This window comes from Cottoperca gobio, chromosome 6 (genome assembly GCF_900634415.1).
Source record: "Cottoperca gobio chromosome 6, fCotGob3.1, whole genome shotgun sequence".
NCBI lineage: Eukaryota > Metazoa > Chordata > Actinopteri > Perciformes > Bovichtidae > Cottoperca > Cottoperca gobio.
The window spans coordinates 10534549-10559544 of record NC_041360.1 but is presented as its reverse complement, the minus strand read 5'-3'; the positions used below and the strand labels follow the sequence as shown (position 1 = coordinate 10559544).

Genomic DNA, 24996 nt, shown 5'->3' with positions numbered 1-24996 from the left:
ACATTTCGTTCTTGATGTATTTACTGACTCTTCGTTATCTGACAAAGACGGAAAAACGCACAACTGAGTCCTCCCACTTCCTTCGAGTACTCTTTGGGCCTTTAATTCTTCTGTCTTTCTTGCCATTAGTCTACCAACACCCGTGGTAACATTCTGGCTGCATTTTTAGTGTTTTCTGTCAGTAGGCTTTACTCGTACGGATATTTTTGATGGATTTTGGTGTGTTGTATCAGTACAAAAATTCGTCTTTTCAGGCTTCTTGGTTTGCTAACGTTAGTTAACGTACGGTCAGCTAACGCTAACTTCGTTAGCGTGTTCTAACGTAAGCCTATGAAGTAAAGAAGCGTTAACAGTTTGACATACCGTTTTTTTCACATGGACTGTGTCTAATCTAGTGTTTTCATTATAGCTATTAGGGTGTCGTATGGTTAAGATTAATCCTTAGCCAATTTACCTGGTTTGTAAGCTAAACGCTAACTGTAGCATTAGCACTCGGCTCTCCTGGTGAAGTCTTTCTTGATTCGTTTCAAACAGCCAGCAGCTGACCAAATTATGGATTTTGATAATATATTAGACATCGCCTCCCAGAACCAAGGCCTCAGCAGTGTACAGGTAAGTTAAATACTGTCACTTTAAATCAGGCCAAACTGTAAAATGGGGTTTTGTGGCCAGTTTTTGTGAGCCCTCAAATGCCAGCTCATCTGTCAGAGGATCTGATTATGTAGCTCGCTGCTAAACTACACCACCGTGACCCTGCATGCTAGGCTGACGTTTACATAAACGTGTAAGCCTGTCACGTTTTTATATTTTCAATCAATAATGATCTTTTGACCAACATGTATGATGCATGATAATCTTATCTCCCTATAACTAAGATATTTGAGCAGTGCAAATAGTAACGAGACATGTGTAACTGTTTCATGTTCAATTCAAGCGGTACATGTTTATACATTATGTGTCCCTCTTTGAGCAGAAGAGATACAGTTTACAAACTGGACCACCGAAAAAGGTTCCGAGGTCGAGACGTGTCGATCCTTCTGCTGTGCAGGCACTTCTGAAGAAGCAAAACACTGATAGCAGAAAGAAAGGTAACGTTAAGGTCTATAACAGGCATTTTATTGTCATATACATAGTGTTTAGAATGCATTCTTCATTGATGGTTATTTTAATATTTATCCAGCATCTCAAATGAAGAAAAAGAAGGAGGAACTACTAGCAAAGAGGGTTGAGATGAAGTCGGACCGTAAAGCACGAGCCATGGCTTCCAGAACTAAGGACAATTTCAGAGGCTACAATGGCATCCCGGTAGTAGAGCTACCTAAGAAGAGGAGATCAAAACAAGAAATGCAGGATGATAAATCGATGAACGAGGAAAGATTTAGGAATAACTCAATTGACCCAGAGGATGATGAGGATAATTATGAGTATGAGCAGACAGAGTCAGAGTCAGAGCCGGAGCCAGAACCGCGCAGACCTGGGAAACCCACAGGTTTGAGTGGGAACAGTAGTAGTAATAGTAGTAGCCGTAGCAGCAAGCCCTCCTCTAAAAATCCCGCTCCGCCTCCCATGAACTTTGCAGAGTTACTCAAATTGGCTGAGAAGAAGCAGTTTGAGCCAGTTGATGTCAAAACCAAAGTAGTGAAAAAAGACGAAAGGCTCCGAACAGCTGACGAGATCAGGGAACTGGAGATGGAGCGAAGAGCTAAGAGACCGGAGAGAGACTCGAAGACGGAAAGAGACTCGAAGACGGAAAGAGACTCGAAGACGGAAAGAGACTCGAAGACGGAGAGAGAAAGAGACAGCAAGTCTCAGTCTAGCTCTAGTTCAATGAGAAAAAATACTTTTGAGAAGGAGCAGAAAAACTGCAAACCACAAAAGAACTCCTTAGAAAAGCAAAGTCTTCCCAGTGGCTCAGGGAAGAAATTGCATCCAACACAGACGAGTGAAAAAGGCCACTCTTCTTCTAAGCTCTCTGTTAGTGACAGAGAAAGAGAGAGACCCAAGATCTCTCACAGCGATAGAGACAAACCCAAGACAAGCTTGTCAAGTTCATCTGGTGCCATAAACTGTAAAATTCCATCAAAATCCACATCATCTCAGGTTTCAGCCAAACAAGGGGGTCTCAAGCCCTCATCTAGCCACAAATCCAGTGCCTCAAGTGACCTTATCAAAAAAGAAAGCTCATCAAGACCATCAGGTATTCCTGGGACCAGGGCTCCTGGTTCAGCTGTTACAAGCCAAAGATCTCAACATGGGAGCTCCCAACAGACCAGGCCCAGTCAGAGTGGCTCATCGAAGCATGGTCCTATAGTTGGAGGACACAAGTCTGGAAAGGGAGAACCCCTAAAACCTGGAATTAATTCTGCTGTGAAATCAAGTGGTAATTCAGGGATGAGACCTTCATTGGGGGGCCCTCCTAAGGCAGGGGGCCAACCTCAGTCAAGACCTGGAGGCACACTCCAGGCAAGAGCTGGTGGTGTGCCACAGGCCAGGCCTGGTGGAAGTGGCCTACAGGGTCACCCTAGAGGTGGTGGATCCCGACCTCCAGGACCTGCTCGGCCTGGTAGTGGAGGACCAGTTCCTGGACGGCCAACTAGCAGCATGGGATCAGGACCTGGAAAAGCCCAGTGCACTGTGGTGTCAGAGACCATTTCATCCAAGAATTTTGGTGGACCCAAACCAGGAGTCCCTGCACGACCTGGGATGCCGCAGAGACCTGGGATGCCGCAGAGACCTGGGATGCCACAGAGACCTGGGATGCCACAGAGACCTGGGATGCCACAGAGACCTGGGATGCCACAGAGACCTGGGATGCCACAGAGACCTGGGATGCCACAGAGACCTGGGATGCCACAGAGACCTGGGATGCCACAGAGACCTGGGATGCCACAGAGACCTGGGATGAACAGACCACCAGGTAAGAATCAGAGAGAGGATAATGGTATTCAAGAGTTTTATATATGTCACGTATACTGTACATAAAAGTACGTAGAGTGAAATGTTGCAGAGTCAAACTCCCGGCCAGTGCACAATGCGGGTATAAGAAATGTATCAAAGCTAAATATACCAAATCCCATATAAATATACAAAACGGTTAACATAGACAAAATATGAAATAACCAACAAACTGGACTTGAAAATTGTTAACTTTAAATACATTTCAGTAAAAGCAGTAACATTATGATCCAGTATTACAACATTCGTACAGAAAAAGCTGGCTTTTTTTAGCAGGGGCCGTGACTTGCCCCCTTATCCTATCTATTTTCACCACTCCCTACACATGTGCAAAGTTTCATGAGTTTTTGAACATCCCAAGCACCTCCAAAAAGGCCTTCAAAAGACTGCAAATAAAAAGCGTAATAATAATAATAATAATAATAATAATAATAATCCTTAGTTTCAATAGGTCCTCAGCTCCGACGTTGTCGGTGCTCGGGCCCTAATAAAGACACAACTGACTTGGGCAAATGTGATTTATCAAATCAAAGCAGTGCAGTGGGCGGGTTAAAAGCTTCAGGTCACTGCTTGAAAAGAGGCTTTATGATCAAAGTAAGCCCTTCTCTACCTGCCTGTTTAGTTCATGCTCTTAACCAGAGTAACATAAAAGAGCATATACATTTAGGGTCTTGCTCGAGCACGTTGTTTGGCACAGCAACCTTTTTGTTTTGTTGCAATCACTTGATACTATCAGATAATATCACCTTCACTGTACGCTCTGCATACTCCCATACAGACTTTTCTACCGTCACTCAGCAGCAAAGCAAAGAATTCTGAAGCTTCATTGGGTTTAATTTATGTGAAATTAAATCATTTGAATTCAATGCATTAATATTGTGTCATATTTTACACATAACAAAACAGGAACAAGGTATGGACTATATATACATTTTCAGTACAAAGTACTCCCTTATGCATTCACAGCTCATGCATAGTGAACTATACCAATTACATAGTACACACATACCACATTAGCAACACATTACAATGAACATTGTAAAACAATGCATGTTTTCATATAATATACTATTACAAGTAGCCTCTGACATTTTGCAGCCTGAAACACCACAATCAGTATAACGGGGCAACGGGGTTGTTTGCCAAACTGAATGAAGTGTGTCAGCAACACTCAGCAGCCTTTGTCGTTATTCCTGGGTCACAGAGCAGCTATCTTTTCCAACACAAACAGAACATCATTTTAATGCCGTCAACCTTGAATCATGAAATTGACTTTTGTAAACTCAATATATTATTATTATTATTATTATTATTATTATTATTATTATTATTATTATTATTATTATATATATCAATATTTTCCAACAAGCTTGCTAGTTTTAACATTCCCTTCCTCCCTGAACAGTATGTTTATAGTAATGTGTAGCAAATGGCCAAAATGAATTTCTGTATTTATTATCCAGGTACAACGTTGCCACCTATCACCTCTGCATACAAGAGGAAATACGAGGATGACGAAGACGAGTATGACTCAGAAATGGACGATTTTATTGATGAGGGAGATGACCAGCAAGACATTTCCAGGCACATAAAGGAAATCTTCGGCTATGATCGCAACAAGTAAGTGTTGTCCTCGTATATGCTGGTTACAAGTTATTTCACTGTACTGTAAATTCTATATGAAAATACCTTATTTGCTTTTAACCTCCTCAGATACAGGGACGAGAGTGACTATGCACTTAAATTCATGGAGAGCAGCTGGAAAGATATGCAGAAAGAGGAGGCCAGGACGTAAGACGAAAATAAACCTCAGTCCTCAACTATACAAGCACTTTTTGATTAGAGTTGTAATATTTACACCGTTTATGTAACCATACTTTTTTCTTTATCCCTTTTGCGTTGCTACTTCAGACTGAGAATGGCCTGTGCAGGAAGATCAGGAGGAGGAGGCAAGAGATCTAGATGAGCTGAAAAGGCAAAATGCGAAGAGGAAAAAAAAGTAATGAAGCCCCATTTGTTGTTGAGATGAATAAAAAAACCAAAAACCTGTGTCTCCTGGAAGGTCTGCCATGAAGCCCAGGGACTGGGCCCACCTCGCCCTCCATTGCTTTCTCTCTACTTGTTTTCGGACAACAACAGAGTGGAGTGACGCATGACATTGGCTCCTGAGGAAAAGAGAAGAATGTTAGTCAAAGACAACCTGGAAAAGACAAAACATGCACAAATCATTCAGGCATCGCTTGGTGACGGAAGGTTCTCACATTTTCCCTGTGATATTATTTATTGCCCCCACTGAGTGCAGGGTTTACACAACAGTCTCACATTTCTTAAAAAGAACGGAGAACTATAAATATGATGCGAGTGATTTTTTTAGACTAACTATGACATACAAGTGTTGTTAAAATGCTATTTTTCAGCAGAAGTTGTTGCATATTTTTCCAAAACAAACTTTGATTGTGAAGTCAATTGAATATGCAGAAAAAAACTTTACCACTTGATGTGTTGTGTGTTTCTCTTTAAAGGGAGTTGAGAGAAATGATTGCTTATAGGGTTTTTATTTAATTGTCTAGTTTTACGTCAAGTATGGCAATCTTAGTAATATATACAGAACTTGGGTACCACTATAATTTAATTTGTAGAAAATGCTGATTTCTTTGGTTAAAGTAATGAAATATTCTTTCGCCATATATTGTGTGGAATATTGTTTTTAAAAAATATATACATTTTTTTGAATAATTGCATCCTCTTTTATTATTATTTTTTAAATGGGAGTACAAAGATAAACATTCTGTCTAAAGGTTTCAGGGAAAAAGGTTTTTCAAAAGCTGCAGTGATTTAAGTAGAGAATCCAGTTCTAGGAGATGAAGTGACTTTCAATTAAATTTAAAAATGTTATGTTTGAATAAAAAATAGCATATGGAATAATGAGAATCAGATATTCGAGATTGCTATGATAAGTATCTGGATTATTAGTGGCAAATAAGAATGTTGCAAGGTTTAAAAATAATTGGTAACAAAAGTAAGATCTGTTCAAAATGTGTGGGATATTTCACAATTTAAAAAAAATGGCTTCTATATAATGTGTACAAAAGGCACAAGAAATAGTAATGTCTGTAATCTTGGCCATAAAACGGTATATTTTCTGTAACATTTAGAAATGTATTCCTTTAAGTGCGTTTCTTCTTCTTTCTGTTTAATTGCCGTACATGACGCACTAAGTGGGCGTGGTCTGACGTTTCGCCTCAAGAAAGTTTGCGGAAGTTTGTTCTTTATTGCCGAAGTGCAAAGTGGAAGTCAACCGTCAAGAGGTTTAAATCAGAAAGGCACGTGATTTTTTTGTTGTACTTCAATAGATGGACCTCCGTTCAGAGAAAATACAGAGAATCCTCTCCAAGGTTAGTTATTTACAAGTTAACCAACTTCAAAACCTTTTTAATTCAAACTGTTTACGTATCGATGACGACTAGCATAGCAGGCTAGTATCTGTCAACTGCTGTCAGCCTTCAACTGGCTGAACCAGCTCTGTAGCTTAACATGGAGAGACAATAGGGAAATATGACTCAATGTAAAGCAAACAGCTAGTTAGCAATTAGCCATGAGCTAATAAATAAATGAAAAAACATGTAGTTTCCTGGGTTGCTGGTTAGTCCCTAGTGTCTAACCAGTTTGCGTAGCAGCTCATTTTAATGTGATGAAGCAGCAGAACAATGATCTACTGAACCCTTCAATAGTGGTTGTATTACATTATTCAGCCTAATTGATAGGTCTTCATTTTGATATTGTTAAATATAACTTGAAAACGAAATCAACAAAAAAGAAAAGTGATTAAAAAATGATTGGAGATGGGTGAGCTGACCAAAATATACCATCCCAACATTAAATAAAAGTTAGGTATGATTACACATGTATACAGACATTCCTATACTGTATATGTGCACACCATCTCAGCAACCACAGACAAGTCTTATCTTTTTACCCCCGGATATTAGTACAAATTCCACGATGTTGCTGTTGAGCAGCTGCAGAAGATCCATCAAATCTACCCTGGGATGACCCCATCCACAGGCACATACAGTGAGTTTCTCTTCACGTCACTCATCCCTTTGTAGACCTCTACATACATTCAATCTGTTTCTTGCTGATGTCATGACTGCTCCTGTTGTCAATTTCAGCATTTAATGACAACACCCAAAAAGATCTCCTGAAATTAATCGGTAACATCCCTGTGCAGTATGGAGGTACGGCTGACCTTTGTCACTAGACATTTCCAAAGAGTCTGGGAGAACGGGGGTTTTTCCACGTCAGTGTGAAGTCATTATTATTTACTGATGCCAGCCTCTTTTATCTTAAGGCCGCTCCTACAACATCCCCATTCTGCTGTGGTTGATGGACTCATTCCCCTTCACTCCTCCCATATGCCTCCTGAGGCCAACCCCTAACATGGTCATCAGAGAGGGCAAGCATGTTGACGGAGGAGGGCGGCTCCACATGCCGGAGCTGCACAACTGGAATTATGTAAGATGTTATTCTTTTGTGGGTGAAATTTTAAATTTCATAGAAGAGGTTCTTATCAGTCTTTCTACTCCGTTGTTTTTTTGTTGTTCTGTAACAGCCCAGGTCCTCCGTGGTGAGTCTTCTGACTGAGATGATTGCCAAGTTTGAGGAGGATCCTCCACTGTCCTCAAAGACCACAGGAGACAATAAAGACCCCCATGATCTCCTGGCTTTTGTTTCCAATATCCAGATTAATGATGGTGCTTCATTTGATTTGCATCTTTGCTGTTGATCAATAATCCGATAACTGTGTGATTGTTAGCTTAACTTGTGTTTATTTCAGATGGAAGCAGACACGTTCAACCGATCAACAAAGTCTCAGTTGTCGGAGGAGGCGATTTAGGAATGGCATCAATGATGAGCATTTTATCAAAGGTATTTGTCAGAGATTTTAGTATATTTATTATTTTGGATCAGAATGTCAAATTGTCATATTGTAATGTTGACAGTCAATTTTGTTTCCTTCTCATTTTCACCCAGTGTAAAGTGGACAAACTTGTTTTCATTGACGTTGCTGAGAGTTCCACCAAGGGCGGCAGTACAGATCTAGAGATTTTCAGTTTGCCAAAGGTTGAGGTATCCAGAGGTACGTCACTTTCTGCACTGTCACACAGTAATGTTGGAAGTGCCTCCTGGCTGAGTCATCACTGATGCCAGGTTGTTTCGAAGTGAGCTGGCTGCCATTTTGCTTAGGGAGGCTGTCCTTGATGACAGCAAGCAGTCAATGAGTCCCAACCAGCTGCTGTTCTGTAGCTGTAACTCTGAACTTGTGAACTCTGGACCGGTCAGAGGGATAACAGAAAACATGAATCCATGTGGGATTAATAAAGAGTTACCACAGTGTTTGTGGCTAGAAAACAACAAAGCTTTAAAGCTTTGGCTATTTGTCTACGAGGTTTGCTGTGAGACGTGTGCAGGAGTTGACGTCCTTATAATACAGTATATTCTTCATTGTCCCCAAGGGGAAATTTAGCTTTGGCAATAAGACCACACAGCTGCAATCAACTTTAAAACAATACGTAGCCAACAAGGCAGTTCAGTGGTACACCGAAGACACAGGAGAAAAGATATGTGAAGTATTGAACATGCCTTGTGAGATCAAGTATATAAATACATAGGAATTATAAAAATGAGGAGAGAAATCCTAAAATACAAAACTAAATGCAACAGTTACTCCTTGCTTATGAACTACATAAATCCAGATTAACCTGTTATCTTGTTAAGTAGTGTTCTAGACATTGGGAGGAAAGAAAGCTTGAAGCGGTTATTTGTAACGTCTTCTGGAAGTTAATAGTTCTAGGCTGTAAGGGTGCCATAATGCCGTACCATATCTAATGACACTTTCCAGCACAGCATTGTAGAACGCTAACATGATCTCGGATCCCTCACTGAACACCGAAGTGTCCGAGGCAGCCTCGCGCACACTCATGACTCTCCTTTTGTCAGATTTGTCAGCATCTGCGGACTCCAGGGTCGTCGTGGTGACTGCGAACGCATGGAGCAGCGAGCAGTCGTACGTGAGCGTGGTTCAGACGAATGTGGACTTGTACAGAGGATTCATCCCAAAGCTGGCACATCTCAGCCCCAACGCAGTAATGCTCATCGCTTCACAACCAGGTTGGTGTCAGAGAAAGACCCCCTCTTAAGGAACGGATCACTCTTCTCTTAAAAGCTTTATTTATTTTTGTATATAAATATAGTCAACTCTTGTTTTTCTCGTCCAATTCCAGTGGACATCATGACCCATGTTGCCTGGAGGCAGAGTGGCCTGCCTCCGACACGGGTGATCGGAGCAGGGTGCAACCTGGACTCAGAGCGACTCAGTCGCATCATGGATATTAACCTGAACTCCCACAAAGCAGCCTGGGTCATAGGAGAACTTTCAGACAACAAATGTGAGCCACAAAGGATCGATTTTAAAAGTTACATGAAGGCTTTGTGTTGCATTTATTGTCATTACACAATTCTTCCCTCTTCAGCCAGAATCCTCCGGCTTTTATTTGTCGTGTTGTTTTCTCATAACCAGCAATGCTGCACTCCCTGCTGATCTCGTGCGTTCTTTCCATTCTTGAGACTTGTGAAGTAATAAACGGCGCACATGATGGAGCTTGTCAATGTTCTTGCAGTTGCTGTGATGAGTAAAACTGGGCTGAGCTCCAACGTGCAGCCAGAGATCGCAACAGAATCCAGCTCTACCAAACCATTGTTAAACAGGTACTGGCATGAATTAGTATGACGTGAAGGATTTACAATTTCTAAATGAGGCAAAAGGATCTGAAATTGTGGAAACAGTTGAAGGAAGTAAAAACAATTAGGTTAGATAATGTTGCAAGACTAACTTTCCTTCATCCTGCTTCATCAATTTATGATGTTTTTTGCATTTAAAGTTAAAAAAAGTAAACACTTTTCTGTGCTTGTAGAGCGTTTGAGATGATGAAGACTCGCGGCCAGCGGTCGTGGTCTGTGGGTCTGTCCGTCGCTGACATCACAAACAGTATCCTGATTGATAAGATGAAGACCCACTCTGTCTCCACGCTGGCTGAGGTAGAAGCACTAATCATTCTCTCCGTCAGCCTCACTGTTTTACTTCAGTCAGTAAAGGAAGTAAAAGTTAAGCTTACTATAACGACATAAGAAAGAATATGCCTTTTGCCTGAATGACATTTTAATTTAAATGTGATTTTTATAGAAGATGTCACAGGTTCATCTGCGTTCTGTCTGCTTTAGGGCTGGGGAGGCATAGGTGCAGAGGTGTTCCTCAGCTTGCCGTGCATCATGGGATCAAACGGATCCATGCGCTTGGCCGGAGTGTCACTGGGACAGGACGAAGACTCCAAACTGAGGGAAAGTGTCGCCTCTCTTTCTAACTTCATGAGTCAGCTAAGGATATGAAGGATGCGATTGTTGTCCCAGTTCTGGGAGAGAGCAGCTGATAAGCGGCAGAGCAGGTGGTGGACTGAGCCTGTGCTGAAGTTGAATGTCGTTTCAGTTAGGGTTATCTTACACTAGAATTTTGAAGTTGCGGACAAAATTGCTTTAAATATGTATAATTTAATCATAAAATGTGTCTCTATATTCTCGTCGTCTACGGTGTATTAAAAGGTGGGTAAATATCAATGTAGAGATTTTGTATTTGAATTTACCAGGACTGAGGTGTGCCATACAAAATGTACAATTTGGAACACGTTACATTCTATGCAAAAGCATCCAAGGAAGAGTTTTGAACTATGTTTGTCAGTAAGTTGAATTTGGCCTAGATTTTGTAATTATCTGTATTTTTGTACGAAACCATTCCTATGGAGAAACATCAGGGTGTTGTCAGTGTGAGGCATGTGTATTATATTCAGTGCAGGTGCTGGTGTTCAGTCAATAGATTGCGTCATTGAAGTACTCGTATGTTTTAATGTCCTTATGTCCCGTCTTAGTGCTGTGTCTGTATTTAATGCAATAACCTTTTCAAATGCCTTTTTATATTTAAAATCACCTTTTGCTCTTACTGTTTACTTTGTGTAAATATGTACAAGAAGACTACACAATTTTGTGGGTGTGCAATAAATATCTGAAACCAGACGTGGATCGTCTCTGTGGGGAAGAGAAGACAAGAAACTGCTAAGGTTTATCTCTTTTTATAAAACTCAGATAAGTAGTTGCGTAAATGTACATAAGCTTTGGTCTGAGCCCCAACATCACTGACGTCAACCACGTTTATAAAAGGAGCAGTGACGAACACTTGTTCAGGTCACATGACTAAAGAAGCCAAACATACTCGCGTGCAGGCCGAAAACAAAAAGGCAGCAGCGAGACCAAAGTTAATGAACAAACCGTAAAACATCCGTTAACGTCGCTTCCTAAGATAGAATTTTTTTTTTCTTTTAGCAGTAACCTGGAACTCCATCAAAACTGAACAGTTACAGAGAATTGTAAAACTTCTTGGTAATGACAAACGTCAGTGCAAAAAAACAAAACCGATATAGATATGGACAGACAAAGTAATATATAACTGCATGACGCTATAAACAAGTTGACTATTAGGTCCTTTTATACAGTATGTTATGGCTCAACTTCCATTTCTCAAGCACTTTTGCTGAGAGCTATTCAAATCAATTGACACCAGTCTCTGCAAATATGGCTCTAAAATATGGCTGTGCATATGAATAAAAAGCTTTGCTTCTTTCACCGGTCCGTGACAATGTAGAACAGTGTAATATGGGCTGTCATTGTATTCTTACTATGTGCACATTCATAAACAGGCATCATAGGTAGCATTTGTGTCATGGTCACCACTAGTCTTCCTGAAAGCCTCTCGTTACCAGACGTTCATAAATGCAAGGACTTAATTTTAGAGCTTGAAGTCAGCTACTGTAACACTTTCAACCACCAGATGGCGCTACTCTTCATAAATATTGTGACATGGATTTTTTACTGTAACTGCCTGTGTTGACAATATGTTGCATTCATGATATCCTCCCCTTAAGCTTTATATTTCCACCTTATTTAGCCTTGATGCATGCATATATACACACACACATACACACATGGAACAATACATTATTGCTGTGAAACAAAATATATAGCACTGAAACCACTTTTTGAAATTGATCCTCCTAACCAGTCAATTTTAAACAAAAAGGCAGCACTGCTACCTGCCTTGAGGAACAAAACACAAACAAATGCCCTGACCAGGCTTCATGAGAATGAAAGTAGCTTTTACACCAGGGCCATATTGCACCACGTCTTTCCTGTTGCTGGTGGTTGCTTTATCTTTTAAAGGTGTTACTGCTTTGGTGCAATCTGGTTAAGAGGTCCTTTGTTATCAAGCTACAGCCAAGAAAGTGTTACATTAACGCTTACTCATACAAGATATGTGAGCCTGCTCACAGTTTACCATAAATGTACAGGCTTTGGGTGCTTTAGCAAAGATGACTGTACTCTGCAGCCTCAAAAGCCCTTGTGTTAGAGTTGCTAGCCTCAGCGCACTGCGATCAGGTTAAGACACTTCTGTTGGAATAAAATATAACTAACTGGAGATGAAGCACCGGTGTCAGCTGGTATTACATCACCTTATTTCTGGGAACATTTCTCATTACCACCCATTGAATTGAAGACCACATCTGGGGTCTCTCACACACACACCACACACACACACACCGGTTACTGTTCTTTTGAAGTTCGACACTTTGAAAGAGTTAACTGCTCTTAGAAAAAAGGTGCAAGTATTACATAAATCTGTACATATCAATGAAAAATGTCCTTTCAAAACCAACACACAAACAAACCTTTGACACACTGAATAGCTACTGGCCTGTCACCTCTTTGAAAATTAATCAAGCATTAACAGAGTCATCATATTGGCATAATCAGTAACACTTGAATGAGACTTGGAAACTTCAAAAAGTCACTGATTTGGGCAGTTGCTGTCCACCTGGAGGCATCCTGGAAAAGTCTGGGCTGGATCGGACCAAGGGCACCGACTGTCCTGAGGACCTGGAGTGGCCTGGGGGTGACCCGGTGTACAACAGTGGTGCTGGGAAAGCAGAATGGTCCCTGGGGCCCCGAGAGAAAGGCTTAGAGTAACCGGGCGAGGTGGCTCTGTGTGTGTCTGAACAGCTGGCACCGCTACACTGGAAGGGAGTGAGTCGGTCAGCAAAACTAGCAGGAGGAGGGGGAATGATGGAGTCCTCCACCCAGCTGTCTTCCCCTTCGTATTCTGGCTCCTGAGGCAAACTGGGGAGAGCGCCCAGCGAGGGAAGAACAGGAGAAGATGAAGGAGGGTTGAACATAGGAGGTGGAGGCAGAGGGTAGAGAGCGGGGTCGTAGTCTTCGGCGGCGGTGTGTGGGGGATTGCCGTGCATGCTGGGAATTTCCTCAGGCGTGGTGCCCAGCAGCCTCTCCAGGTAGCGGTCGTCTTCATCAGCCTCGGAAAGGTTGTCGTACTGGGATGTGTTGGAGGGCCGTCGGTCGCCAGCGGCCCCTGGGACGCAGAGAGCGACTGGGAACTTGGTTGGCTTTGGGGGAAGAAGTCTAGGAGAGGAGGAGGATGTGTTGAAGGCACGGGGAAGGGAAGGCTTTGGGGGAGGAGGTTTTTTCTGTGTGAGGTCAAGAGACGTGGGCGGCTTTAGGCATGGTTTTGGAGGTGGCTTCATTTGAGTGACTAGTGGTGACGCTGAGCGGGGGGAAGCGGAGCGCCGCCGAGTCTCTGGGCCAGCCTCCGTCCCCGGGCAGGGTGATTCACTGTCATTCTGCTCGGTGTAAAACAAAGGTGGAGGTGGCAGATCTGGGAGGTCCATGAACTCCTCCTCAGTCTGCACAGTAATAGCTTCCAACGCAGGGGACTCATAGGGCGGAGGCCAGTCCACAGGCTCCTGCTGGGTCTGGGACTCTCCAGGCTGGCTCTCAACTTTTCCCACATGTTTGGTCTGGCTAACCTCTGGAAGAGTAACCTTCACATCTCTGTCCAACCCGACCTCAGCGGAGGATTTGTCTGCTTTTGGAGGTAACGGCGGTGCTCTGCAAGGCCTTAAAGGAGAAGGTGTTCCTTGGGTGTGGACTACAACTGGGTCAGGCGAAGGCAGAGGAGGTGTTCTCGAGTCCAGGGGCTCTGGAGGAGAAGGTGTCCGGTGCCGGGTGATGCTGTCCGTTTGCTGGGCCTCTGTAGTAAATTGGCTGTGGGGCTTTATTTTGACCTCCAGAGGAGAGTCGGGCTGCAGAGGAAGGACGAGAACTGGTTTTTCTTGACCCAGAGGTTTCTTTGGCAGCTCCTCCGATTTGGCTAAAAATGGAAATGGAACATAGGGAATAAGTCAACAAAAGGAAAAAAATATACTATAGGATGCATCAGACAAACAAAAGGTGAATGTAGCTTTATACTGCACCTGGAGGAGGCTGATCCAGCTTTTTACTGCGAAGTTCAGCCATAGCAGTCTGTAACTGTTCAACCACCACATCATCAGGCAGGAAGAAAGAAACCTCCAGCTGCTCCTGGATAAACTCCCTCAGGTCCTCCAATGGAAGCTTCTGCAGGCGCTCTGATTGGACGCACAACACAGACACAGAAAGTTTAACTTTAGGATACCAAGTAAAGAGTTGTTCTGCAAGAATTCAACCGTGCTGAGGTGATGCCTGTGCAGGCATCCAATGAAAAGTCAGCTTTCGATACTTCTCCACAGCAACCGGCCACTTGCATTATGTAAGCATTCCAGTTAGGAGGCAGCCAAGCGAGAGGCAGCGTGCGATGTTACACTCACTGGTATAGCAACAGCAGCTGTGGCTGTATCTGGGCACGAAACTAGTTTGATGCGTTCAGCACTGCTCGGCAGATAATGAGCCTCATACTCACTCTTGTGTAACTTGAGGGTTGTGTACGCCATGGCAGTCAGCATCTTCTCTCCCTCCATTATGTAGATGTCCCATAAACGCAGGGTGAGGATGAAAGGGGTCTGTTGTGCAAGACACACGGCAGCAGGTTACAAATAATTAAACAATAATAAGAACCACAGATGTAAAAGCAATAGAATGCACTGCACGATATACTGATTGAGTTCAAATGCAGAATATGTCGGGGACTAGCTACAAACAGCAGTTTGTGTGTCAAATACTCACTCTGTCAATGAAGCACTGCAGAAACCACTTGGTGGTGTAAATCCCTGTCGTCATCTGCTCCTTGTCCTGTGGGGCGTGAAATAATGAGGAATATGGGAACACACTCATCATAATCTGTCCGCGGTTATAAATCTCACTTTCCAAAAGAGACTCTTGGACTCGCATTAACATGCGCATGAGCATGTGTCCTTTTGCAACATAAATTAATCAAATAATGAGCGATGACCCGGATTAATCGACTGCAGCCCACATCCTAAAAAACTATCAGTCGTACAGATGTACTTTAACTCACCATGTGTTTCTTCAGCTTTGGCAGCATTTTGGAGAGGATCAACTCATGGTGGGTCTGGAAACGGTGCAGCTTGGGAAATCCCGGGATGAAGAACCCTAGCACAGTGAAAACAATGTAATCGACAGACCATAAATCGTGTGAGTAGTCATAATATTTACAAATGAAAAAGTATTTCCCCTTTTAAAAAGGACTTGATCAAGGAAACTGAGAAAATGACAAGATCCGTAATGTTCTTAGATCATTTAGAAAATGTAGTGAATGTGCATTCACTAAAACGAGGGCTGTGGTGTTAAAGACATTCTGTACCCTACTCCCACAGGGCTAATATAGTAGCAGTAGTATAGGACAATGTGTGAGCTGTGAAACCATATAATAAAATACATTAACTGAAATGTTCTGATTTGTTTAGTTCCTGAAGCTAAATACTTTACTCATTAATAAAAGAGGCCATTTACAATACATAGTTGAGTGCATATTTTCAGATGCTTACACACATTTAGAAACGCTTGTACACATTCAAAGATCTGAGTGAGCACGTATGGATTAAATTACAGTGTCACAACTCACGCATTTTTGTCCTTTTCAATAAGAGCAGTTATGATGTTTGATATATCTAAACGTTAATTAGTTAATTAATTATTTTTCTGTCCCCGTCCTTTCCTCTGTCTCACCGTGCATGGCATGCTTGCAGTTAGTGAGGAGCTGGGACAAAGCCCAGAAGGCTTCTTCTTCATTCAGGTACATGAGCAAGATGGCAGCGATCTGACTCATCCCCTGGCAGTAGCTCACCTCCTTAGGGAACACAGGAGCAGAGACAGGTTCAATTAAACACAATGGGCAGATGAGAGGAATTATTCATAATGTCGCACGCACGCACGCACGCACGCACGCACGCACGAATGTCTGATGCGGTCTGAAGCCAGACTGTGGGTGTGTGTGGTTATACTGTACATGCTGGAGCGATATTATAAACACTTTTCAAAGACAGTTCAAATATTTACTGTAGCCCGACATACATTCTCAGTAATGTCATGTCTTCAACTTGGATTACTGCCAATTTAACTCCACAAGGATTCACCGATTTACCCTAAACACGTCGCCCAGATAGACAAAACCAGACATACACTTGGTATTTGTCCATATTAAGGCCGATTTATTGTGCAGCCAGAAATGGACACTCCAAAGTATCCTTTCAAGGAGATGCAGTAAATATAATCAGGGTTACATTGAGGTTAAACTACACATTCTCCACATTCTTCGCTATCATCACATAGGCAAAAGGGCAAACACACTCCCTCTCAACCCTCCCTCCCTCCCTCCGCCTCTCCTACTGACCCAGATTCTTCTGAGCAGTGTGTGAAGAGGGGAAAAAGGGAACAGCACATGCCCATTTCCTCTGGCTCACTTCAACCGTGCAGGAACAGACTACGGAGCCCGATCAGAATAACAGACTTGGACTGTGTTCGTGTGTGGGGCGATGTAATATACTGTACACAAGGCTATCTTTGAATGGTAATATTTCTATCCCTACCAGACGGCAGCAACCTGTGCTTGTACGAAAATGTATATATACGGACATATGTTGAGATACAGGCTCGATGCACATGCATTTACTGTAGCTTAGTAAATATATGTTGACGTTTGTTAAAGCCAGATTTCACCCCACTGAGACAAACTCTGGCTTGTGGTGGAGAAAGTACAGAGGGACTTTAAAGTAGATGCAAGCAATCATCATTATGTCTAATCTCAGCATCCACAACTGCATTTGAATGATGATAAAGCAAAGACTGCTAAGATTACAAATGAATGTTGTCAATTAAAACAAAACAAAAAGGATGAAACTGCCTGGTTTGGGCTGTCATGACAAATCTTATGTTTGTAATTTGTTTTTACAAAGTATCTTAAATCAAGAAACCCAGAGACTCTTCCTTGTGTTGTTTCCTTGCCCGTTAAACGATACATAATAAAAGAGGAACTTGGTCTAACGATGCGAGTGCTGACTATGGGTTCACTGGTGGTCTGACTGTTACACTGTGTTGCTGTACATTCAGGCAGCACCACACTCATAAATAAAGAATCTCACCCAAGGCTCCAAACAAGAGAACAGATGGGATTAGAGTGCTTGGCCTGTTCTTAGCAGTATGGAAACTAATGCACTCGATAACACACTGTTGCGCCACTGACGTGCTGAGCAGCCAGTGTACACAAGGCTCCTCCGTATTATGTAACACACGCACACAAAAACACACATACCGTGTTGTAGACAGAGTAAGCTGCTAGTACGTGAAACAGGGCCTGCTGCCTAGAGAGGGAACAGAGAAACAACCAGTTAAAATGAGGATGTGGTTCCTTAGCAACAATGGAGCAAGCTGAAACAGTGTGTCCGAGTGTAGTGGAGTTTATGCCATGAAGATTCCCAGAGTAATGATTTCTCAACCACCTCTGTGTGTGTGTGTGTGTGTGTGTGTGTGTGTGTGTGTGTGTGTGTGTGTGTGTGTGTGAAGTTCAGCTTTGCTTTTAAGTATTAATGAAGGGTGTATGTGAGAGGACTTCTGAGCTCCATTAGTGACAAAATAAATCATTTTTCAGAATTTTTGTTTCTCAGGATCAATAAAAAGGATTTTCACACAACATCTCTTGAAGCATTAGAGCTGCATAATAATGTTTTAGCTACATTATCGATTAATCTGAAGATTACTTTAGATTAAATCGTTTGGTACATAAAATATCAAAAATGTCTTTTAAATGTCTTTTAAATGTCTTGCTTTGTCAGTCAAAAAACCAAAAGGTATTCAGTTTAGTATATTATAAAATAGACTCTGTATTTGAGATGCGGTAAACAGCAATTTCTGCCAATTATCAATATAGTTATCATTTTATTACTTTTATGTCGATCGACTAATCGTTTAGCCTTAGTTTATCAATTGTTGCAGCTCTACAAAGCATACAGCTCCTGTTCAGTTTCTGTGACCACAGGGCTGCGTGGTCGACTACATCTGCAGTCTCAACTGTTTCAGACACTGAACACAAGGCAGCTATTGTGTGTGTGTGTGTGTGTGTGTGTGTGTGTGTGTGTATTTGAGCGGAGAAGTGGCATTAACAAATACAAATGTAGACTAGAGGCCTGGAGGGGAGACATCCTCTCTATAGTAAATACATGTCTTATAGACAGAGACAGGAAAAGCTGCTTTAAATAGCTGACAGTGTCTCGGTGTGAGTGAGACAGCTGTTGACCTGCAGTGGAAGCAGTGGGCAGCCAAGCAGGATGGAGCGGTGTTTTGGTCTGTTTGGACTCGGTGGCTTTGAATTGAAGGGGGAAGTACGTTACAAAGAGCGAGAGGAGACCACTCAGTCGCACTCTGTCCAACAATTGTGTTCTGAAGCTCATTTAATTTAGGTTCAATCTATATTTTGAATGTATTTGCATTATATAGATGTGGTCAGTGTACATGTACACTTGATGTCAGTGCACATTTCTGTATAAATGCTATTTCCTGTGGGGCTTCGTGCACTGACAGGAAGGCTAATAAAACACTGAGGAGGAAACCACCGCTTTGGTTGGTTGTGTGTGTGTGTGTGTGTGTGTGTGTGTGTGTGTGTGTGTGTGTGTGTGTGTGTGTGTGTGTGTGTGTGTGTGTGTGTGTGTGTGTCTCAAGGTTTAAGCCAGAGATCACACTCTGCTTACTTTCAAGGGACAACCTGAACATGCGAGTTGACAAAGGAAATAAAAACAAAACAGGGGTTGAAGACATTTGTTATGACAGCTACAAATTACTCGGGGTTTCTGAGGATTCTTTTTTGCTGAGGGAAGCTGAGAACTCACTTGACTCCGAAGCGGTCCATGAACATGATGTGGTTCCTGAAGGTTCTGTTGACGTCTAAGTCGATCTGTTTGATCTCTGTGGAGAAGTGACGAGCCTGCAGCTTCATTCTCTGGTGGATAGACAAAGGACAAATATGTTAGAGAAGCTAGGCGACTGTCAGAATCTATGCTCTCACAGTATCCACATTTTTAAAGGACTTGTCATCACTTTTAAGATTTATACCTCGTATTTTCCGTTGTTTTCTTGTTTGACTTTCTCTATGTCCAAAAGCAAGGCCCAGGCCTGGCCTCTCAGCTGCTGAGGGATGCCTTTATATATACGCTTCACCAACTGAAACACATGTGACATATGTGAACGGGGACTCTCTAAACATAAAGAGTCTTTACCACAACAACTAGAAGAAAAAGGCAGAGTCACATGTAAATGCTGCTTTATGGGATGTAGCCTTGTAAGCTCTCTTGAATGACAAGCACTCATCACAGGCACTTATGTACTTGCTTTACATGTTCTACAGCATATAGGAGGGAGGATAAGAGAGTAAGCTGTGGTTAAAAGGAGAATGGAAAACAGATTATTAACAGAAACGGAAATAATACATTAAATACTTGAGTAGGGAAAAAAACGGGAAGAGAGGGCTAAATTGAGACGTTGAGTGCGTGTCCACCACTAACTGAGTAACACACCTTTTCACTGTTCTTGTACTTGTCCCACTTCTTCACCATCTTTAGCCATTTCCCCACCCGCTCTATCTCCAGATGCTTTTGCTGGGGAGAGGAAAGACAAACATACATGTGGGTCCACTGCATATGTGAAAGGGCGTAAATGTATCGCATGCAAGGTCAAAATCTGGACTTGCTACACGTGTTGTTAAAAGTTAAAAGTTGATACCTTCTCTTCAAGCGCACTGGGTGTTTGCAGCTCTTCCTCACTGGAGTGGAAAAGCAGAACATGTATTAGTTTAGTTTAGCACGAATATAAGACATCATAATGTGGGAGAACTAAAAGGGGAAGAGGGAAAAAGACTAATGTAGATACAAAGGAAGGTGTTCTTCTGGAATTCAAACCACTACAAGGAACCTGTCAGAGCTTTAAGTCAGGTGACTTACTGCAGGAAGCCGAAGCGGTCGGTGACCTTATAGATGCTGTAATCAGCGTCCTCCCATGGGTCAATGTTGACACCCTCCTGCCTGCCCTGAAACAATCACATGCCATAACCCCCATTAGAAAATATGTGCAAAACAAACAGTTTAAAAGTGACTTGACGATGGTGCTTGTGTGGGCTGCGAACAAACTGTGATAAAGATGGAACAAGTAGATTTTGAAATTGAACATGCTAGCTAGGTAAACAAACTGTTTTTTTTGTCTTCTCTTTCACATGTACTTTGATGTTTTAACCATCATTTGTAAACTATACGTGAAACATCCAGTCGCTGTGAAATTAATTGATCACTCTTGTGTTGGTAACTAATCTACATTGCAGGCACCACTTACTGTGCCTTACTCAGACCTTCACCTCCTCCATTGTGATGTGTTAGACGCACCTTTCTTTGAGGAAATATTATGTTCCAAATAATCATAATTTTACTTTTTGGGTTAGATCATCTTTACAAATACTCTTTTATGAACTGTGTTACATTGTCTGCGCCTGATCTTTGGCAGTGGATCACAATAAAATAGCAGGGAAATGGCTCCGCCGTGTAGTTTCCTCCAACTGAACCATGACTATTAGTCGAGTTGTTAAACTACAAAACCTCAAGAGAGTTATTTTTTGTTCATCATAAATGTCCTGAGTATTATCAGAGTTAAGGGCTGGTATTCCTGTGAACACACTTACCTTGTCATATTTAGAGATGATTTCAGCACGTTCCTCTGCTATCAATGTGTCTATGTCTTTCTTCATATCAAAATCTGGAAGGAAGCAGACAAAAAAGGCTTTCATAATTACCCATACGTCTTACCATAATATCAACTAAATATTACTAACTTTCTTACGTACTTGTCCATCCTTAAAACCCAAAAGGAACACATCTGGCAAATTATACAAATTGTTTATTTAAAATGTGAATTTAAAAGTATCAGGCTGGAGTCTATAAGGAGCCAGATTGTAAAGGCACAAGCCACAAGGTCATTAGCAACTTCCTGTTAGTGTGGCCAGAGCTTCTGCTGACAAAACAGTCAGTGCCATGATTAAAAAAAAAGCTTGAGGCCAAAGACTCTCAGTGTGAAGTTATAGTTAAAGAAATGACAGTCCCAACATTCAAAAGTGTATTTTATGCATTACTGGGGAATGCATACTGCACTTTAAAAAAGGATGCTGACTGCAGTGAAACAGTTCCAAGGGAGCTTTCCAAAACCTTTTCCCCTCCTTGATTTTGGAACTATTTAAAACAACACAATAAAACACTGGTGTGTTTCCAGAATCAGACCTCGAAACACTGGAAAATGTACATAAAGAGAGAAAGAAAGCATGTGCTGTATACTGTATATATGGATACGTTAGTCATTCCAAGGCTATTTGAGGGTAAATCACTCTGTGGGTCATAAAAGGCATTTGTGAAGTGTGACAGAGAGCGACAGTCATGGGACTTTATGTTTCTATACTTGTGTACATGTATGTAGGAAGTCATTTGTGACTAACTGTGTGCACACAGCCGCAAAAAACAAGAAATTGACAGAAACAGAGAAGTAGACGACTGAGGCCAGAACACTGATGCTCCTGGAGCCTCACCCCCTCCCTTTTTCTCACAGTACATCCCCTTCCTGATCCTAGTCTGCCCCAGTAAGACTGCCTTTAGCCGTCCCGGAGCTGATGAGCTGTGGCAGCAGGCTCGCTGTTTAGCAGTTGTCAGGGCTGAATAAAAAGACAGAACAGCCTCACCTCTCGTTTGCCAGACCAGCATCGGAGCGATGTTTGGATTTGAATAATATGCCAGTTATGCCTAACAGGCACAGTGGACGACTGAAGATAAAAGAAACAGACACAAAACTCAGGCAAGTTGCACCCTTTGAATGTACTGTAGGCCTTAAGGCGTCAGGGTTAAGGACCACCTGCTACTATCTGGTGTTTATTTAAAGCAACAAGGTAGACAACCAGGCCTTTGTTATGCTGCAACCTTAAATGCTGTTTCATCAAGTCTTTGAACAGGCAGATTTGTAAGATGAGCTACAGCATTTTAAATACAATGAACAACATGAATCTTCAGTTTCTGACAGTCAGAAACCAAAATGATTTACCTCAGGACCATTCAGTGACTTGTTTGTCACACACTATAATGACAACTCAACAGGAGAGCCCATTGCAACAAATGGCATGACTGAGGAATACTTTCATCCAACGTTTGACAACATGTGTAGCCAGCTGAGGCCTCAGGCTGGCATGTCGGCATGCCGGGTAGCAACAGGTGTGAAGGCACCTGCCACCTCTCACAAACACCCTTTAACGTTTCCCCAGACCCTTATGCCTTGTGCTGACCACGACACATTTCGACCAAAACGATGTGAACTTTCTCCAACACAATTTACACCTTGATGCCAGAACAGTGGACACACGGACATATAAGTAGGTCGTTAGGAATCAAATTTCATGTTTTTGGTTCAGATGTGATAGCTGTCGCCACATATTTCTACACATGACAACTGTATTAGTTAGTTTAAATACACTAGAGGTGGGCATTTCATTTTTATACAAAAGGTGAGATAAAGAAAGATAGGGAGAATGCATAAGTAGTGTAGTAGGTGGGAAAGCAAAACAGGTACCAAGTCCTTCATCCATATAAACCTAATTCCAAAACCCCCAGCAGCATCCAGTCTTCTCCATCAAAACAACAGCTGACTTGACTAACAGCTGGGCAGTGAAACCAGACAACTGAACAAATGGCTTCTGCTGTTCTGTGCTTTCCTTTTTTACAATTTCCCTTTTCTCGTCCATCTCAGGTCAATGTCAGTTTTTTTTGGGGCGTCAGCCTATTTCTTCTGAACTGAGTGAGTATGCAGTCGGCGAGGTGGTGTCATTACGTTAATGGCACCACCTGGCCGACTGCTTACTCACTCAGTTCAGAAAAAAAGGCTCTAACCTTGTCTATATGGTCAGGGGGAAAAAAACCTGCTTGGTACACTACTACTACTACTTACTACTTACTACTACTACTACATTACATTTAATTTAATTTAGCTAACGCATTTGTCCGAAGCGATTTACAAGAAGTGCAAACAATCATGAGGATACAAACTCAGAACAGCAAGAATCTTGCAAGTACATTAATAACCCAAACCAATTTAAGTGCTACATACAAAAATAATTGTTTTATTATTGGCCGAGGTGCAGTCGAAACAGGTGGGTTTTCAGTCTGCGACAGAAGATGTTAAGACTTTCTGCTGACTTGATATCAACTGGGCACTGGTTCCATCATTTTGGATCCAGGATTTCAAACAGGCGGGTTTTGTTCTGTTTATTTTCTGTATAAAATAACCTCTTATTTTCTTTTCCTAGCTACATTTCTCATTTAACAGATGACTAATTTTACCAAGACATGGCCACACATGACTAGCAAGAGTTGCAAGACATATTCTAATTAACACATGACTAACTTCAAGGCACCTCCAGAGCCTTGAAGTTAGTCTGAAGGAATAAAACGTTGTTTTTCATTCCCAGCTGCACGTCGGGAATTGTGAGCTATTTTCAATCTCTGTCTGCAAGGTAGATTGGTGTAAAAGGTCTGTAATGCTTCATCTTTAGGTTCCAGCTGCTTACTTCCTGTGTTGAGTCTCCAGAATGCTGATAGTATTGTGTTGGGGTCAGGAACAAAAGGAAACCGCCACTCCTTCAACAACAGGTTCAATGAGAACTGCAAAAACAGTGTGACAACAAAATGGGTCTTACTCCATCCAAATTAAAAACTTTTTTACTGACAAAGCTTCAAATTATCCAGACTTGGCGTTTGGAGTCAGCAAGAAATACATGAGTAATACCACAAAGTGGTTAGTTTACATTAACACTACTGGTATTTTGCTTGTGAGTCACCAACACAGCTGAGGCCCTACTCAATGGGTGATCTTTGAAAAAGGCATTACATCTCACGACTCTTTTCAAGTGGTGGCTAGAAAAGGTGGCTTGCTGTGGTGGGCAACCAGGATGTCAAACAGATGGAAGCTGGAGGAAAAAAGTGAGTAAGCAGCAGAGAAGGTCACCGAGAGGAAGAGAGACCACGCATATACAGTTAAACATCACACCTGGGGGAGTGTATACTGGAGTGAGGCAGATGTTGTGAGTAAGTGGTATGTGGGCCAGTTTAGACAGGTGGGCAGACCGTGGGCCAGAATTGAATATTACTAAAAAAAGACTAAATATGAAATGAAAAACCACTTTATTGTATGGCAAAATTATGATAACCTGCTTGCTTACAGGATACAAGACTTTGAGCCTGGGTGACATCATTTCCTGTTATGACATAGAGCTCTAAATCTAGCTTGCATATATAAGTTCTCTCAGTGCACTGTTGTAACCACAAACAGCTTGCACAGCATTCTGAATCACATCCAGTTTATAACATGGTTTTCAGGAGAGATGCGGCATTCAAAACCTCCTTTACTGATTCATCACCAAAAGGTCCCAGCTCTAAATGTATTCCATCTTTGCGCTGAATTCAGCTCCGGTTATGATGACGCGCATGCCCTAAAGTGTCACGTGTAGAGCCATAAATACTCAGATGTTCATGAGGCAGATTTTTTAGGGCAAGTAATTTTATTACAAAGACTTGGATGGAGTAAAGCTGT

At 42.0% G+C, this 24996-nt stretch overlaps 3 protein-coding genes across 3 annotated transcripts in view; 2 read left to right on the top strand and 1 right to left on the bottom strand.

Annotated features, from left to right (window-relative positions):
• Positions 1-21: 21 nt before the first annotated feature.
• On the top strand, positions 22-5693 carry spty2d1 (SPT2 chromatin protein domain containing 1). The gene is given in 7 exon segments (XM_029433481.1): positions 22-612; positions 974-1088; positions 1181-2917; positions 4419-4575; positions 4669-4746; positions 4867-4879; positions 4881-5693. Coding segments are annotated over 7 exon segments (2238 nt in total). The 5' UTR covers positions 22-552; the 3' UTR covers positions 4959-5693.
• A 497-nt stretch (positions 5694-6190) lies between these two features.
• On the top strand, positions 6191-11079 carry uevld (UEV and lactate/malate dehyrogenase domains). Its single transcript, XM_029433484.1, has 12 exons — positions 6191-6350; positions 6945-7029; positions 7128-7193; positions 7307-7470; positions 7568-7709; positions 7793-7884; positions 7990-8095; positions 8956-9126; positions 9240-9404; positions 9636-9723; positions 9930-10053; positions 10237-11079. The coding sequence occupies exons 1-12, from the start codon at positions 6309-6311 to the stop codon at positions 10399-10401; spliced, it is 1410 nt and encodes a 469-aa protein (XP_029289344.1). The 5' UTR covers positions 6191-6308; the 3' UTR covers positions 10402-11079.
• Positions 11080-11119: 40 nt separating this feature from the next.
• LOC115009486 (USP6 N-terminal-like protein) overlaps positions 11120-24996 on the bottom strand; it is a 22468-nt gene continuing 8591 nt past the window's right edge. Inside the window, exons 2-14 of the mRNA XM_029433476.1 lie at positions 21059-21132; positions 20331-20416; positions 20113-20152; positions 19908-19988; positions 19447-19554; positions 19224-19333; positions 17654-17702; positions 16072-16192; positions 15401-15495; positions 15109-15174; positions 14846-14945; positions 14382-14534; positions 11120-14278 (exon numbers count right to left, since the gene is read on the bottom strand). Of these exons, the coding sequence (XP_029289336.1) occupies positions 12897-14278; positions 14382-14534; positions 14846-14945; positions 15109-15174; positions 15401-15495; positions 16072-16192; positions 17654-17702; positions 19224-19333; positions 19447-19554; positions 19908-19988; positions 20113-20152; positions 20331-20416; positions 21059-21124 (2457 nt within the window). The 5' untranslated portion in view covers positions 21125-21132 and the 3' untranslated portion in view covers positions 11120-12896. The remainder of the gene's footprint in view (positions 14279-14381; positions 14535-14845; positions 14946-15108; positions 15175-15400; positions 15496-16071; positions 16193-17653; positions 17703-19223; positions 19334-19446; positions 19555-19907; positions 19989-20112; positions 20153-20330; positions 20417-21058; positions 21133-24996) is intronic.